The sequence below is a fragment of the Fistularia commersonii genome, chromosome 10 (assembly GCF_037954325.1).
Source record: "Fistularia commersonii isolate RoL2024-O1a breed Wild chromosome 10, RoL_Fcom_v1.0, whole genome shotgun sequence".
In the NCBI taxonomy this organism is placed as follows: Eukaryota; Metazoa; Chordata; class Actinopteri; order Syngnathiformes; family Fistulariidae; genus Fistularia; species Fistularia commersonii.
This window is the reverse complement of record NC_141293.1, coordinates 18,258,404-18,274,066: the sequence shown is the minus strand read 5'-3', so window position 1 is coordinate 18,274,066 and position 15,663 is coordinate 18,258,404. Positions and strand designations below refer to the sequence as shown.

At 39.5% G+C, this 15,663-nt stretch overlaps 2 protein-coding genes across 4 annotated transcripts; both read right to left on the bottom strand.

The window, feature by feature from the left end:
* Positions 1–1,045: 1,045 nt before the first annotated feature.
* LOC147230710 (keratin, type I cytoskeletal 50 kDa-like) lies at positions 1,046–6,602 on the bottom strand. 2 transcript variants are annotated; one of them, XM_086154199.1, is made up of 7 exons: positions 6,218–6,602; positions 5,216–5,298; positions 4,987–5,143; positions 4,751–4,912; positions 3,060–3,185; positions 2,690–2,910; positions 1,046–1,200 (listed from the first exon to the last, which is right to left on the bottom strand). In XM_086154199.1, the coding sequence occupies exons 1-7, from the start codon at positions 6,590–6,592 to the stop codon at positions 1,110–1,112; spliced, it is 1,215 nt and encodes a 404-aa protein (XP_086010325.1). In that variant the 5' UTR covers positions 6,593–6,602; the 3' UTR covers positions 1,046–1,109. The 2 variants fall into 2 exon arrangements, with proteins under 2 accessions (XP_086010325.1, XP_086010326.1); XM_086154200.1 differs by lacking the exon at positions 1,046–1,200 and having other exon boundaries at positions 2,686–2,910.
* A 1,070-nt stretch (positions 6,603–7,672) lies between these two features.
* On the bottom strand, positions 7,673–13,912 carry LOC147230709 (keratin, type I cytoskeletal 13-like). Of its 2 annotated transcripts, XM_086154195.1 has the most exons (7): positions 13,479–13,912; positions 12,966–13,048; positions 11,688–11,844; positions 9,977–10,138; positions 9,374–9,499; positions 9,073–9,293; positions 7,673–7,843 (listed from the first exon to the last, which is right to left on the bottom strand). In XM_086154195.1, exons 1-7 carry the CDS (start codon positions 13,872–13,874, stop codon positions 7,747–7,749), a joined length of 1,242 nt encoding a protein of 413 aa, XP_086010321.1. In that variant the 5' UTR covers positions 13,875–13,912; the 3' UTR covers positions 7,673–7,746. The 2 variants fall into 2 exon arrangements, with proteins under 2 accessions (XP_086010321.1, XP_086010322.1); XM_086154196.1 differs by lacking the exon at positions 7,673–7,843 and having other exon boundaries at positions 9,069–9,293.
* Positions 13,913–15,663: the final 1,751 nt, after the last annotated feature.

Sequence of the window (15,663 nt, the reverse complement as noted above, 5' to 3'; positions counted from 1 at the left end):
CGTTGTGGCCTCCAGATGCCGAGGATCACCGCAGCGATCACGGTGCCGCCGGTCCGGGAACCCAAGGAGTCGTGACAGGCGGAGGCCAACTCAAGAATTTCATCTCTACTGAATTAAAAAGTTTTTTTAAACTTTTATTCATGAATTACCTCTGCTCATCTCTCGCTTTCTCCTTTTATTTTTACTCCTCACTTCACGCCATTCCTTCATCTGCTTTGTCCTTTTATTTTTTCAGAGAAATCTATTGAAGCAGGGTCTCGGACTCCTGCCTGAAATCTTTGTTTGCGCTTTATACAGTGGGTTTCAAAAAAACAGGGAGGGAAAAAAAAAAAGTAATTTTACAATGTGTTTTGCTTCTAAATTTGCAAACAAAATATTTTTTGATAGGGAAAAAAAAAACGTCTAGTGACATTGTTGAAACCATCTTTTCTTATTTCCATAAAAACCAAATAGATGATAGCAAAAAAAAACAGGAAAAATTAAAATGATTGATTTAATAACCAGAGTGCCACTATTAGCCTTACAAACATTAAACCTCCTCTTATACATGCTAACAATCAGTTTTAACTTTTAACTCAACAATATTTTTAGGGTGAAATTTCATCACTTCTTTTTTGATATTCATTTTTATTATTAATTCCTCATGTATTTTTAAAGGAACAGTTCATTAAATATTCATTACATTATTTTTTTTTTACTGTTTATACAATTTCCTACTATTATTCATTATTGTTATGTTTTTACTTGAAACTCTGGCACAACAATTTCCTTCGGGATAAATAAAGTTGTTCTTATTCTTATATAAAGATTTTTATAATTATTTGGACTTTGTGTTACTTCTAAGTCATAATTTTCGGGCCCCTTTGACGTCAAATTAGGTCATATGTGGCCCCCCGGAGCAAAAATGTATTAGAATGTGAGAAACAGATTGGTTTTAAATCTAGATCCATCTTTGTTGCATATCTTCTTATTCCCTCCTTGTTTTCCATTGAGTTTGACATGAAACCCACTCATTGTGAATTTGAACAAATAGAGAAACAAGAAACAAAGTCAGACACTTTTTATTTTCACGCTCTCAAGCTGACTTGGCGTGCCGGAGGCGGTCGTTCTTAAGCTGTGCTGGATGAAATCACCACCCCATCGGAGCTGATCTCCCTGGTGATGGTCACCACACGGGTGGTTTTGCTGGTGCTGCTTTTGCTGCCGTTGCAGGAAAAACAGAAAAGTCACATGAGTCGGTCATTTACATCAGAAAAATGAATGAATTGATTTCTAATAAGGCTTCATTTTACCATTTTCTGTATCTTGGTTCTAGTTGACGTCATGTTTAACAGTTCAACACACTCATAATAAAAAATAAATAAACAAAAAAAATTCACCCACTTACTGTAAATTGTAATAATTTATCTGTATATACATTCATAACTGTGCAATATTTCATAACAGCTACATGTACAATATTTTTTCATACTCGTGCACTCCTTATCTTTCACTTGTTACTTAAGACACTTTATAGTTTTCACTTGTTACTTAAGACACTTTATAGTTTATTTCACTTGTTACTTGAGATACTTTATATTACTTAAGACACTTTATAGTTTTCACTTGCTACTTAAGACACTTTAAACTTTGTTTGTATTTCTTATTCTCCCTTTGTTTTTGTTTTTTTCTGTTTATACAATTTTCTACTATTATTTATTATCGTATCTTTTTCTTGTAACTCTGACACAGCAATTTTCTTCAGGATAAATAAAGTTGTTTTTATTCTTATTCTTATTATTTTTCTTATATTTGTTTTTAGCCATTTACTTTTCTATACTTTTGGTTTTGTTCCGGTTTGGACTGCTAAATACTGACGGATAAAAATCTCAAAGCAACACCGGACACTTCTTAAAATTACTGAAGAAATTCCCTAAAAGTTATGAAGAAAGTATCCTTGATAATTGTTATGTTACTCAGCAAGCAATTCATTGAAAAATCATCCCAAAAATTGTAAATAAATATCAAATTGATGTTCATCTCTCAGAAGTCTGTTCAAATAATAGCAGAAGCATAAAATTCAATAAGCCTTTGTAATTGTTATATACGAAATTAACTCATTCTGTTTCTGTATTGATATAACTTCTCCCATTTAAAGAAATAAAATGGACATGCTGCTCAAATTCCAGACATATTTTTTTTTCATTCTGTTTTTGTGTCGCTTCCCTTTGAAAGCCACCAGATGCTGCTATAAGTTGCATTTAATTTTGGAAAAACCGGGCCAATGAAATCATTTATCGTTTATGAAAATTAAACATTTGGATCAAACAGTGAGTAATATTATTGACGGTTGTAACCTGGGACACATTCAGGTCCATCATTTATTAAAAAAAAAAAAAAACGTGATAAATAAAGATATTTGTTATACACTCATTCTTTCTTCCATCTTATTGCACTGCCACTGTTCTATTGCACTTTTCATATTTATAATAATGTTTATAAATGCACTGCGAACAGCAAAGTAGGAATCTAACTGTGGAGGGAAACACGTTTCCACGCTGTAAATGTGACAACAAACGCTTTGAGTCTGGGTTTGGTTTTACTAAACTCAAACTAAATCCAAAAGTGAATTTATGATCTGTTTTAGTGTCCTGTAAGTTTTTGTTTATAAGCTTATATTCCACTTTCTGCAGCAGAGGTGGGATCTCACCTTTCCAGCTCTCCATCCAGGAGCCTCCGGTACTCCACGATCTCAAGCTCCAGTCTGGTTTTCAGGTCGAGCAGCTCCGCAAACCTGAGCTTCTGGCCCTCCAGGTCGGCCCTCAGCTGCGCCAGCTGCTCCTCCAGAGCCGCCACCTGCCTCTGGAACCCTGCTAGCATGGCGGCGTAGCGGCTCTGGGTCTGAGCCAGCGTCCCTTCCAGGTTTCCTCTCTGTTATTAAATTCACATTTTGTGACATCTCTGGTTTCTAACATGCCAATACGTGCGAACGATGAGTTTTAATTTGCGACGTTCTTAGATGCGCGTGAATGTTTATCTCGGTAGCTCGTAATAAAGGTGTGAAGTTGAGTGTTTCTCACCATGCTGATCTCGGCCTGCAGTTGGATCTCCAGCGTTTGCAAGGTCCTGCGGATTTCTCCGATCTCAGACTTGGAAGACTGCAGGGTTTCGGTCCTCGCGGCCACATCTTTGTTCAGCTCAGCCGACTGAGGATTGATATCAGACCTTTTTAAAATGATTTTTTTTTTCTGTGAGAACAGACATGAACGCCTTTTTCTTTACCAAAGAATATTTCCATAAAAGAAACTGTCTTTTTTTTTTTGATTCTTTGCAAAGTTGAATAGTGGAACTAGTTTTTATTTTATTTTTATTTTTATTATTTATTTTATTATTTATTTTTTATTATTTATTTATTTATTATTATTATTTATTCATTTAATTTCCTGAAAAGAAAATCTTTTGCGGTGAGCCGCATTTGAAAATGATTGGACATTCTGTACTCATGAATAAAACAGTATTTTTTTTTTTTCGCCCACTTTATTTGTGTCAGTTCTTCTGACAACCACTAGATTTTGCTAAAACTCCCATTTTGTCATCCGTCTGAAAAGACTTCCGGCCCTACAAGTTTTGCATGATCCAATGTTTACTTTCTCATAAATAATTTTAGATTCCCTGAATGGCGTGTTGATCTAACTGTTGCTGTGCTTCCTAAGCATGAATGCATTTGTTTGCATTTGAATCTTAATTCCATTTTCTTATTTTGTGTGTGTCTATGTTTCTTCAATGTTTTTAAAAAAAAAAAAAAAAAAAAAACTCACCCACTTACAGTAAATTGTAATAATTTAAACTGTAATGATTTATCCGTAACTCCATTTATCTTAACTCCATTTTCTTATTTTGCACCTGTGTGTGTCTATGTTTCTTCAATGTTGTTTTTTTTAAAAACAAAAAAACAAAAAAAAACTCACCCACTTAAAGTAAATTGTAATAATATAAATCGTAATAATTTATCCGTATATATGTTCATACCTGCATAATATTACATAACAGCTACATGAACAATATTTTTTCATACTCTTGTGCACTCCTTATCTTTCACTTGTTACTTATAACACTTTATAGTTTATTAGTATTTCTCATTCTCCCTTTTTTTTTTATTGTTTATACAATTTTCTACTAGTACTTATTATTTTCATATTTTATATTTCTTATATTTTATATTTTTCTTGTAACTCTGGCACAACAATTTCCTTCGAGATAAATAAAGTTGTTCTTATTCTTAAACAGTTTTTTTCAATCTTAACTCCATTTTCTTATTTTGCACCTGTGTGTATCTATGTTTCTTCAACGTTGTTTTTTTTTTTAAAGAAAAATTAAAAAAAACTCACCCACTTACAGTAAATTGTAATAATTTAAATTGTAATAATTTATCCGTATATATGCTCATAACTGCGCAATATTACATAACAGCTACATGTACAATATTTTTTCATACTCGTGTGCATTCCTTATCTTTCACTTGTTATTGAAGACACTTTATAGTTTATTTGTATTTCTCATTCTCCCTTTTTTTTTTTAAATTGTTTATATAATTTTCTACTATTATTTATTATTTTTATATTTTTCCTGTAACTCTAGCACAACAATTTCCTCGAGATAAATTAAGTTTTTCTTATTCTGTTTTTTGTAATAATGCTGTGAAAGCTCTCCTGACCCCCTAGACGTTCTTCTGCACCTCATGAAGTTTGCATTCACTCCACTCCACGCTCACCTTGGCCTGGAACCAGGCCTCCAGGTCTTTGCGGTTCTTGGCGGTAACGTTCTCATAATGTTCTCTGATTCCGGCCAAGACGGCGGAGAGATCTTCCTGAGGAGCAGCGTCCACCTCCACGTTGACCTGCCCTCCCATCAGAGCGCGCAGAGCGTTGAGATCCTGCGGGACGACGCCTGTTAATACGGCGGAAAAAACTTTTTCCGGGATTTATTTTTCTCTCCTGTTTGACTCACGTCTTCGTGGTTCTTCTTCAGCATGAGCAGCTCGTCCTTCAGACCCTCGATCTGCATCTCCAGGTCGGATCTGGCCATGGTCAGCTCGTCCAGGACCCTCCGCAGCCCGGCGACGTCGGTCTCCACGGATTGTCGCATAGCCAGCTCGTTCTCGTACCTAGAAACCGGTAAAGATCGGTAACCGGGTGTCGTTTTCCTGTATGTTTTTATTTTTCGTCGTCTCACTCACTTCACCCTGAAATCTTCGGTGGCCAGCTTGGCGTTGTCGATGGCGAGGAAGAGAGCGGCGTTTCCTTTGGCTTCGTTTTTGATCTGGGTGTGAGAAAAAACAGACGTTTTGACCGATAATTTTGGATAAAAGTTGCCTCATGACTATATCGTAATTTTTTTTTTTTTTTTTTGCGTCTAAATTTGCAAACAAAATGGTATTTTGATGGGGAAAAAAAAAAACGTCTGGTGACATTGTTAAAACCATCTTTTCTTTTCTTATTTCAGTAAAAACCAAATAGATGATAGCAAAAAAAACAAGAAAATTAAAAAGATTGATTTAATAACCAGAATAGCAACTATTAGCCTTATAAACATTAAACCTCCTCTTATACATGCTAACAATCAGTTTTAACTTTTAACTCAACAATATTTTTAGGGTGAAATTTCATTACTCCTTTTTTAATATTCATTTTTAATATTAATTCCTCATGTATTTTTAAAGGAACAGTTCATTACATATTCATTACATTTTTTTTTTTTTTTTTTACTGTTTATTCAATTTCCTACTATTATCTATTATTGTTATGTTTTACTTGAAACTCTGGCACAACAATTTCCTTAGGGATAGATAAAGGTATTCTTATTCTTATTCTTATTCTTATTCTTATTCTCATTCTCATTCTCATTCTCATTCTCATTCTTATTCTTATTCTTATTCTTACTCTCATTCTCATTCTCATTCTCCTTCTTCTTATTCTTATTCTTATTCTTATTCTTATTCTTATTCTTATTCTTACTCTCATTCTCATTCTTATTCTTATTCTTATTCTTATTCTTATTCTTATTCCTATTCCTATTCCTATTCCTATTCCCATTCCTATTCCCATTCCCATTCCTATTCCTATTCCTATTCCTATTCCTATTCCTATTCCTATTCCTATTCCTAATGAAGTTGGCTTTATCAGTTACGCCCGGCCCGCAGGGGTTTGCATTGCGAACGACCTGAGAAAACGACCCTCACCTGCCCCTGCAGGTCGTGGATGCGGATCAGGAAGGCGGTGTAGTCGTGCATGACCGGCTTGGTCTTGGACTCCAGGAAGTTACGGATCTTCAGCTCAAGGTCGGCGTTGGCGGTCTCCAACGAGCGGACCTTGTCCAGATAGGTTGCCAGCCTATCGTTCAGATTTTGCATGGTGATTTTGTCATTGGCGGTGACGTCCAAGACGGCGGCGTCGGCCAGGTACAAACCGCCACCGCCTGCGCCGAAGGCGTAGGAAGAGGAGACCTTGGAGACCCGAACGCCGGAGCCTCCGGCGCCGCCGTAGACGCTGCCGGTCGCCCGGCTGCTCACCCTGGGGGAGAACATGAAGCTGCTGCGGCTGGAGGTGGAGGTCATGGCTGGACGTTTGCTGAAAGAGCCTGAGAGTAGAGCCGCTAAGGAGGCCACCGCTACTTATACACCTTTTTTGAAGGAGGAGCGCGGTCCGTCCGGGGGAAGCCAACGCACGCCCATTCCAGGGTCGCACCTCCGCCGCCAGGCCTGACAGGACCGGCTGAAGCTGGGTCGAGCAGGTCGGGTCGGTCCAACCGCTCTCTCTGAACCTCCAGGCTGATTTTTCTCCTGATGAACCAGTCTTCCCTCCGAACACCCTGACATCTCGTTTTTTTTTTTTTTTTAGCCGTCCGACCCGATATTGACGTTTTGAACGGTTCCGCTTGATTTATTATAGGTTGTATATCCTGTTTATGTTGCAATGGAGGATGACATAAGAAATTGTTTCTTTTTTTTTTCCTGTCAAATGGGGGAACAGTTAAAACACAAAAAAAAAAAAATGCATTGGATGTATTTGTATTGATCTGAAATTCTAAGAAAATCATATTTCTCTTTTTCAAAGGGCGACGTTAAAGTTTATTTGTATTGTTTCTCAGTAAAACTCAGTAAACGCAATGCACATTATTTGTTTTAAAGCACCCCCGCTCCTAATATATATAGACTTTATTTAAATTCATGTTTAAACATCATTCTTTTAAAAGGAAAAGTGGTAATAACACCTCTGTCACCAAGGGTGACCACTTACAAAAGAACAAAAAAAAAAAAATTATTTAGCCTTTTTGTGTGTTTGTTTGCTTTATCTGCCAATTTCCCTTTTCAAATCAAGTTTCCAAACCGACCGCAAGCCTGGTTAAAACCGGTCATTTAGGTTTCTTTTCGTTTCTTTTCTGTCAATATTCTGAGGGAAACTCTTTTCAATCATCAGAAAGAATTTAAAAACTGTTTAGAAAGTATGACAGCGATCTACGAGGTGACGCATTAAAGCTGTCAGACGCAGGTTTTGACTTAATAGCTTTCACCTGCTGCTGGATTAGCAATGGCTAGGAATGCGATGGGACTGCCTCGCTGAGGTATTCGGGGTATTTAAGATTTTATAAATGTTTGAATAAGCGGTAAAAAGCACGATCGTACAACATCATATCGTTCGGTTCATCAGAGGTTTTATTGAGAGTTTTCTGAGAACGGCCGGCGGCGTGCGGTCATGTGGTCGGAGGGCGTCACTTCAACTCGCGCGTTTCCGAGTCGATTTCCTCGTCGTCCACGACGTCTTTGGTGACAATCAGCACTTTGCGAGAGGCTTTCGGGACGGAAGGACTGCAAGGAGAGACAAACAAACCATCACTGTTAGCTTGAGGGCTGCTTATAAATATGCAAATACACAGACAACATCTAGTGTTTGCTTTCAAAGATGTAAATATATGCTTGTAACACTGTGTTTTTCCTTGTTATTGGAAAAACACGTGGTGAATTCAACATGTTTCCCTCGGGGGACTTTTGTAATAAATTCCTGAGCTGAGAAACTTGTGTCCATTCTCCAAATACCTCCATCTGTTGCCCGAAGGCCTTCAACCAAAAGCTCAAGCTCTGCAGCTCCGCTGTCGCAATAGTTGGACCGGAATGCTCAACTTATCAGCAGGAAGTGGAGAGTGCACGTAATCTTCTGTATCTCCTTGTCAAATCTGGTCAAGGCAACCGGACTGACTCGAGTGGACAGTCCCCAGAGTCTGCTAGGACTGAAGACGCCTCTCGGATTCTCCCGGAGGCGCTTCCATTCCAGCCTGGACATGTAGTCTCTCCCGTTTATCTCCTCCCAGATGGACACGCCCAGAACACCTCCCTGTCCAGGAGGCGTCCTGACCAGATGTTCGAACCACTTCATCGAGCTCCTCTCTAAGCGGCTCTACTCCCAGATGACCCAACTTCTCACCCTATCTTTAAGGGGAGGAAACTCATTCCGGCTGCTTGTATCCACGATCTTGTTCTTTTGGTCACTACCTGCAGCTCGTGACCACAGGTGAGGGCGGGAACGTAGATCGACCGGTATGTCCAGAGCTTCGCCTTTTGGCTCAGCTCCTTCTTCAACACGACAGACCGGTACAGTCGCACCGATCCGCCCGTCCATCTCCTGCTCCATCCTTCCCTCACTCGTGAACAAGACCTCGAGGTACTTGAACTCCTCCACTCGGGGCAGGACCTCTTCCCCCACCCGGAGTGGGCAGTCCACCCTTTTCCGGGTCTCAGATTTGGAGGATCCTCATCCCTGCCCCGGCAACTCGGCAAGAGCTGGATATCCTGGCCCGATGAAGCCAACAGAACCGTCCGCAAAGAGCAGAGACTCGATCCCGCGGCAACCAAACGGCACCTAGAAATACTGTCCGCAAAATACTGTCCGGAAACAGAAAAATGCGAACCGAGCTCCAAAACCGATCATACAAGGACCAAAGGCCCCGTAAGATGGCCTTCGGTACCCCGTACTCCTGGAGCAACCCCGACGGATGTTCTTAGTACTTCTAGATTTTGCAAATTCATAGATGTTCCCTCACCTGTACAGCTCCCCGTCAAGCAGCCTCCGGTACTCGTCAATCTCCATCTCCAGGCGCGTCTTGATGTCCAGCAGCATTTGGTACTCCTGTCGCTGCCGCTCCAGGTCCGACCTGAGCTGGGCCAGCTGCTCCTCCATGGCTCTTACCTGCTGCTGGAAGCCACTCAGCATGTTGGCGTAGCGGGTCTGGGTGTCGGCGAGGGTCCCTTCCAGAGACGCTTTCTGGTTCACCGACAAGATGGAGCGAAGAAGTTGGAAAAATCTACCGAAAGCCGAATAGGCAGAAATGATCGGACACCCACCATACTGAGCTGGGCTTGGAGCTCGATCTCCAGGCCCTGCAGAGAGCGTTTGACCTCTGTGACCTCAGAGCGAGATGACTGGAGGGACTGGGTGTTCACGGCGACCTCTTTGCTCAGATCTTCTGTCTGTAAAACAATAAATAACACATTTCAAAGCCTCTGAAGTTTGAGCGTTTATTGCAATCATTGTTTTCTGTGTGTGAATTTGTGTTTATTTGAAGCTACGTAGTTCCAAGCCTTTGGAGGATCTTCGCTTTTATTGATGACTACAGTTTCTTGGAAAATAAATTCATGTTTGGTAATTATTAGTTGGACAAAATTTATGAAAATAATTCAATAAAAAATGACAATTAATAACAAAAAATTAATAAATAACAAATGTGGAAAATAATGTTAATTTCTCGCAATTTTACTGTCCTTCAATTCTTCTTTAATATTTAGATATCTTCTTTTATTGTAATTGTTCAAAGATCAAACCTCAGTAAATCACTTTAATTTGAGGGTTAGGGGTTCTGCACGGAGCTGAACATTGGAATTTTTACTTATGCGACATTAAATAATATCAGTGACGCACGGATCGCTAGAAATGTTAAAAAGTGTCACCTTGGCCTGGAACCAGGATTCCAGGTCTCTGCGGTTCTTGTTGGCGACGGTCTCGTAGTGGTCCCGGATGTTCTCCATGACGGCGGACAGATCCTGCTGCGGAGCGGCATCCACCTCCACATTGACCTGGCCGCTCATCTGCGTCTGCAGAGCCAGCAGGTCCTGTAGAATCATGGTCAAATAAAGTTAAAAATGAAAAAAAATAATGTGACTAATGTACAATAATGCATGCTTATTAATGTGAAATGTAAATGTGTTTATTAAACATGTATGTTTAGAAACACTTCATATAAACTATAATGTTTCTTTGTGTACTTAACCAGTAAATAACAACTAATATTGCACTGTAATGCACATATAAGATAAGATAAGATAAGAAGATATGAACAACTTTATTAATCCTGAAGGAAATTGTTGTGCCAGAGTTACAGAAAAATATAACAGTAGTAAATAATAAAAAGAAAAAGGCAGAATTAGAAATAAAAATAAACTATAAACTATAAAATGTCTCAGTGAAACTATACAGTGTCTTAGTAAACAAGTGATAAAACTATAAGTGTCTTAGTAACAAGTGAGGTAAGGAGTGCACAATAGTATGATAAAAGGAAAAATTGTAGTGTAGCTGTTATGAAATGAAATATTGCACAGTTCTGAATATTGCACAGTGAAATGAAATAATGCACAATTTTTGTTTTTTTTTAGGTTAAAGAGGAATTAATATATGTATTTATATATATATATCAGTGGCGGGATTTGCATTTCAAACCCAGGCCTTCAGTAGAGCGCCATTCGTCCCCTTAATAACTGTTATAAGGCTATAAAACTGTCAGTCTTTTTAAGATTTCCCTATTTTTCTTCACCTTTTAGCTGTGGAGCTGTGTTTCCCTGCACACTTGCTCACTAAGTTCTAGATCCATTCTGATTTCCCCCCAGGAAAGTTTTGCACAAACTATAATTGTGTTGATGCAGCTCGCTACACATGCAGCCTGCTCGCTCTGGCTAGTACGCTCTCTGACGATCCAGTTAAAAGGCGTAGCCTTCCAGAAGGCCTCGGTGTCACATTTCAAAATCTGATTGGTTGAAGCGACAGTTTCATCAATTTTTTTTTTTTTTTTGCCAGAGCGCCTGTGAATCGGATTCTACAGGCCTCCGGGCAGATTTCTTTGACTTTGACCCTGCCTGGCAACAAATGACAGCTGAAATTTGATTGGTTAAATGCTCTTTGTTCAATTGAAATACATATCTGGAAGCAGCACAGTCAGGGAAAAAGCTATGAAAGGAAGCGGGCAGACCATTTGGAATTATGTCATCGGATTCGAGATTCAAAATATGATTAAGCTCCAATTTTAATTAAAATCAGTCTGTGATTTAGATGTTTTTTTAGGCCAGCAGAGAAGGCTTTGCAGGCCTTGCAGGCCCTGACAGCCCACCACTGATACATATGTAATTGAGTATCTTTTTTGCATTGTGATCTCATAGTTCATGAGATTACGCATAAAAAATTGTTTTTTTAACCAGAATAAGGTCTTCCTCAAACATGATTTAATGTTGTAGGTTTAAGAATTAAATTGCAGGAACAGATCTGTCATTCTTCCCCATCCAGATGAGTAGACTCACTCAATACTCTTCGTAAATGTAATTCAGACTTACATTGAATATTTTCTACACAAAATGATCAATCTTCCGAGAGGAAAAAATTGGTCAACATCACCTCCTGGTGGTTCTTCTTCAGGCTGATCAGCTCCTCCCGCAGAGCCTCGATTTGCATCTCCAGGTCAGACCTTCCCAGAGTCAGGTCATCCAGGAGCCTCTTCAGCCCGGCGATGTCGGCCTCCACGCCCTGACGCAAGGCCAGCTCATTCTCATACCTGAAAAACCAAACCGTGACGTTATTGGCCTCTGAAAAGCACATTTGTGAACACATTTGGACAGTGTTTTGACTTTTACGTGGGGCATATGACCTCTTTTAACCCTGCGTAGTCTGCCTTCAAATTAAGCTGATATCACTATCGCTAAATTAAGACGATATCACTTTCAACTTGGGTTTTACTTATTTTATTGCCTGTTTATATATTGTATAGTTATTTTATTCCCTATTTGTATAGCTTATATATATTGTCTAAATGTACAGTTTTATATTTGTATTGTGTTCCCAGGACTACATTAGCTAGGAGCTACAATCTGGTACAAACATCTCTGCCTCTGTGCTTAATGTAATTTTACTCTGGCCTAATACACTTTTTAAACTAAAAACTAAACTAACATGACATGTAATGTGTTCAACAAGTGTGCTCACTTGTTACTTAAGACACTTGATAGTTTATTTGTATTTTTTATTCTCCCTTTTTTTTTTCCACTGTTTATACAATTTTCTACTATTATTAATTATTGTTATATTTTTCTTGTAACTCTGGCACAACAATTACCATCTGGATAAATAAAGTTGTTCTTATTTTACTTATTTTACGTACTTATTTTATTGCCTGTTTCTATATTGTATAGTTATTTAATTGCCTATTTGTAGATTTTATATATATATTGTCTATTTGTACAGTTTTATATTTGTATTGTGTTCCCAGGACTACATTAGCTAGGAGCTACAATCTGGTACAAACATCTCTGCCTCTGTGTTTAATGTAATTTTACTCTGGCCTAATACACTTTTTAAACTAAAAACTAAACTAAAATGACATGTAATGTGTTCAGCTCTTAAGATAACATAGTTACAGGTTGGATCAATGAGATTAGTTCAGAATTCAAACAATAGATACATAAATATTTGAATGAAAGAGGACATGCAGTTCTTTTGTGCGTCCCTTTACTGTAGGTCAAAGGTCACAAGGCCGCTCGACCCCATGGTTATCACTATATTAACCAGAAATCAATGAGTCTGCGCGTGTTTGATCATTCACACATTAAACTCGTCAAACTTGTCGTTAAAGTCGCGCGACGAGAGACATCTCATCCGGCCGATGTGCCGCTCGCTCACTTGACCCTGAAGTCTTCCGCCGCCAACTTGGCATTGTCGAACGCCAGGTAGAGAACGCCGTTGGTACGAGTGGCATCAAGGATCTGAAACATAGAAGCAGGACGTGCGTGTTGTTTATTTTTCTTTACAAGCTTCTTTCCCCTTTCAGCAAAGCTATGTTGCAGTTATCGGGATTTTCCTTCCCTCCCCTTGTTTACTTGTAGGGGTCAGACAATGAAGGGCGTGTCTTCGCACAATCAGTTGGATTGTTGATCGGTGATTCAATCACCATATATTAAACCTCAGCGCAACCAAAAAAATAGCAATTTTTCAATCAGGTTTTTGCTATAAAATGATTGCTCAAAATTGTATCCTAGCAGAGATAATGCGGTCCAAATAGTTGCTATGGTTTCGTGCAAGGATGCAACCTGTGATTTTCACTCCCGCCTTCGATTCACGTTATCTTGCCAACCTTCTGTTCGGGCGTGGACCTTTTTTTTTCGAGGTGACTGAGTATGAACTTTCTGATCTTACCTGATCCTGCAGTTCGCCGATAACCGCCTTGTAGGTGGCGCAGTCATGACCCTCCGGTTTGGTCTTGGTCTCCAGGTACTGGAGGATCTTGAGCTCCAGCTCGGCATTGGCCGTCTCCAGTTTGCGCACCTTGTCCAGGTAGGACGCCAGTCGGTCGTTCAGGTTCTGCATGGTGGCCTTCTTGTTCTCGGAGATGTCGACGGCATCCGCCAGGTTGAAGCCACCGGCGGCGCCTGTCGCGGCCTTGGAGGAGGAGGAGAAGCTCCTCGGGGCGCTGGCGCTGGAGATTCTGACCCCGGAACCCCCGGCACCTCCATAAACGCTGGATCCTACATTTTGGCTTCTCATGGAGCCAAAACGACTACCGGAGTAGGTGACGGATCGAGTGACGGACATGATGTTGCGGAGACGGACGACAGAATGCGGCGGCAGCTCGGACTCCCATCCTTTTATGCGATAGGACGAGGGTCGGGGCGGTGATGAAATGATGAGCTCCCACAGACCAATCAGTGCAGGAATGTAAAGTACTGTTTTGCACATCACACCACGTTTGCGCTGCTCTCTCTCTGGATGGGGCAGTGTTTGTTTGGGTTGATCTGAACAAACCGCTCTCCACCATCCCCCGACATTCCACCTGCAGGTCCGGACTTGTTGCCGCCCCTCGAAGAGGTTTCTTTCCGACAAGAATCGCATCTTTGTTTCGCTTCAAGCGTTGATAAACTCAGCGGGATGTTTGATGAACAACACCATCAGACCCGTTGCAACACAACGCTCAGTAACGAACTCACAGGATCTCCGACAGGCAGTTTTTGCTTTCTGTTTTTCTGTCTGTGTGTCTGACCAAGATGTGGAACCAGAGTCCAGTTTTTTTTTTTAGCTGCATCCAGCAGACGTACACTTTTGTCCACTGTAGGGAAATAAAATTAAATCAAATTGAAAATTAAAAGTTCTTAAATTCCCAGTTCCGTTTATCCTACTATTGTGCACTCCTTACCTCACTTGTTACGAAGACACTTATAGTTTTATCACTTGTTTACTAAGACACTTTATAGTTTCACTGAGACACTTTATAGTTTAGTTTATTTTTATTTCTAATTCTGCCTTTTTCTTTTTATTATTTATTACTGCTATATTTTCTGTAACTCTGGCACAACAATTTCCTTCGGGATTAATAAAGTTGTTCTTATCTTAACTTATCTTATCTTGTAGCTGCAACTGTTACCAGTTACGTGCGGTGAGTTGCTTATTCACCATTTTATTGTCAGCAGTTGGCGTGTTTTGTTTAAAATGTCATATCAGAATTCTTTACATAGACAAATTACCATGGAAAAGAAGCACATTTAAAAAAAAACGTTATTATCTCTTACCTTTACTTATAAATGAAGTCCATGCGCCGCTTCTTCTGAAGAAAAGCATCGGTAACTCGCGTCAGGAACAGTTTGAATGAGATTCTTCTGGGCCAAAAAGTTGAGAAGCTGCCCAGGAGATTTACATTCATCCCACTGCGTTTGTGAGCTTTACGGGAAATGAGATCAGGAAAAAATAACTTGACGGCCGCTTTTGACTTGCTAACTGTTTACTTTAGCTTGCTATTGCTAATTCTACTTTTGCCAAATAATAAGAAGGATCCCTGGGATCAGCGGCGCCCCCTAACGTGAGGCACCGTCACTGCGTGCCTCACTTAATGTCTCTTTGCAGTTTTATGATTACGAGAAACAGTTGTTGACGAAAAACATTAGACACATCGGCTAAACTATGGAAATTTTGTTCATGTATTAAAAGTGTTTTTTTTTTAATAGCGACATCCACAGAGATAGCAATACGTTCTCAGTGCATAGCATGCTAGCATAGTTAGCAGACTCATTGCGCAATCCATAGTGGGCTCAGCTGGTTGCCTCTTTATATTTGAACGGTAAATGTGAATTTTTTTTCCCCGATTTTGAAAAATAACTAAAAACGGTGAAGGTAAGATGAAAATAACTATATAGAACAATTCACTGAATAAATATAACAATATAATTTATTTTTTCAGTTTACATTTTTTTCTTTCCATGCCTCTACTGACTGCACGTTGCGGTGTGTTATGTGGAATCAGACGCTTCAGGAGGCCTTTCTGTGTGCAGTTTGCATGTTGCGTAGGTTTCTCCCGGGATTCTTCGATTTCCTTTAACAATCCAAAAAAAAC

What these genes read in the sequence shown, in the direction of transcription:
- LOC147230710 (XM_086154199.1), bottom strand. Translation starts at nt 6,592, where the DNA reads ATGACCTCCACCTCCAGCCGCAGCAGCTTCATGTTCTCCCCCAGGGTG. An exon ending in TGAAGAAGAACCACGAAGAC is followed by an intron (nt 4,913 to 4,986) that starts GTGAGTCAAACA and finishes GTCGTCCCGCAG; the next exon opens with GATCTCAACGCTCTGCGCGC. An exon ending in TGCAGGCCGAGATCAGCATG is followed by an intron (nt 2,911 to 3,059) that starts GTGAGAAACACT and finishes ATTTAATAACAG; the next exon opens with AGAGGAAACCTGGAAGGGAC.
- LOC147230709 (XM_086154195.1), bottom strand. Translation starts at nt 13,874, where the DNA reads ATGTCCGTCACTCGATCCGTCACCTACTCCGGTAGTCGTTTTGGCTCC. An exon ending in TGAAGAAGAACCACCAGGAG is followed by an intron (nt 10,139 to 11,687) that starts GTGATGTTGACC and finishes ATGATTCTACAG; the next exon opens with GACCTGCTGGCTCTGCAGAC. An exon ending in AATCCTGGTTCCAGGCCAAG is followed by an intron (nt 9,500 to 9,976) that starts GTGACACTTTTT and finishes ATTGTTTTACAG; the next exon opens with ACAGAAGATCTGAGCAAAGA.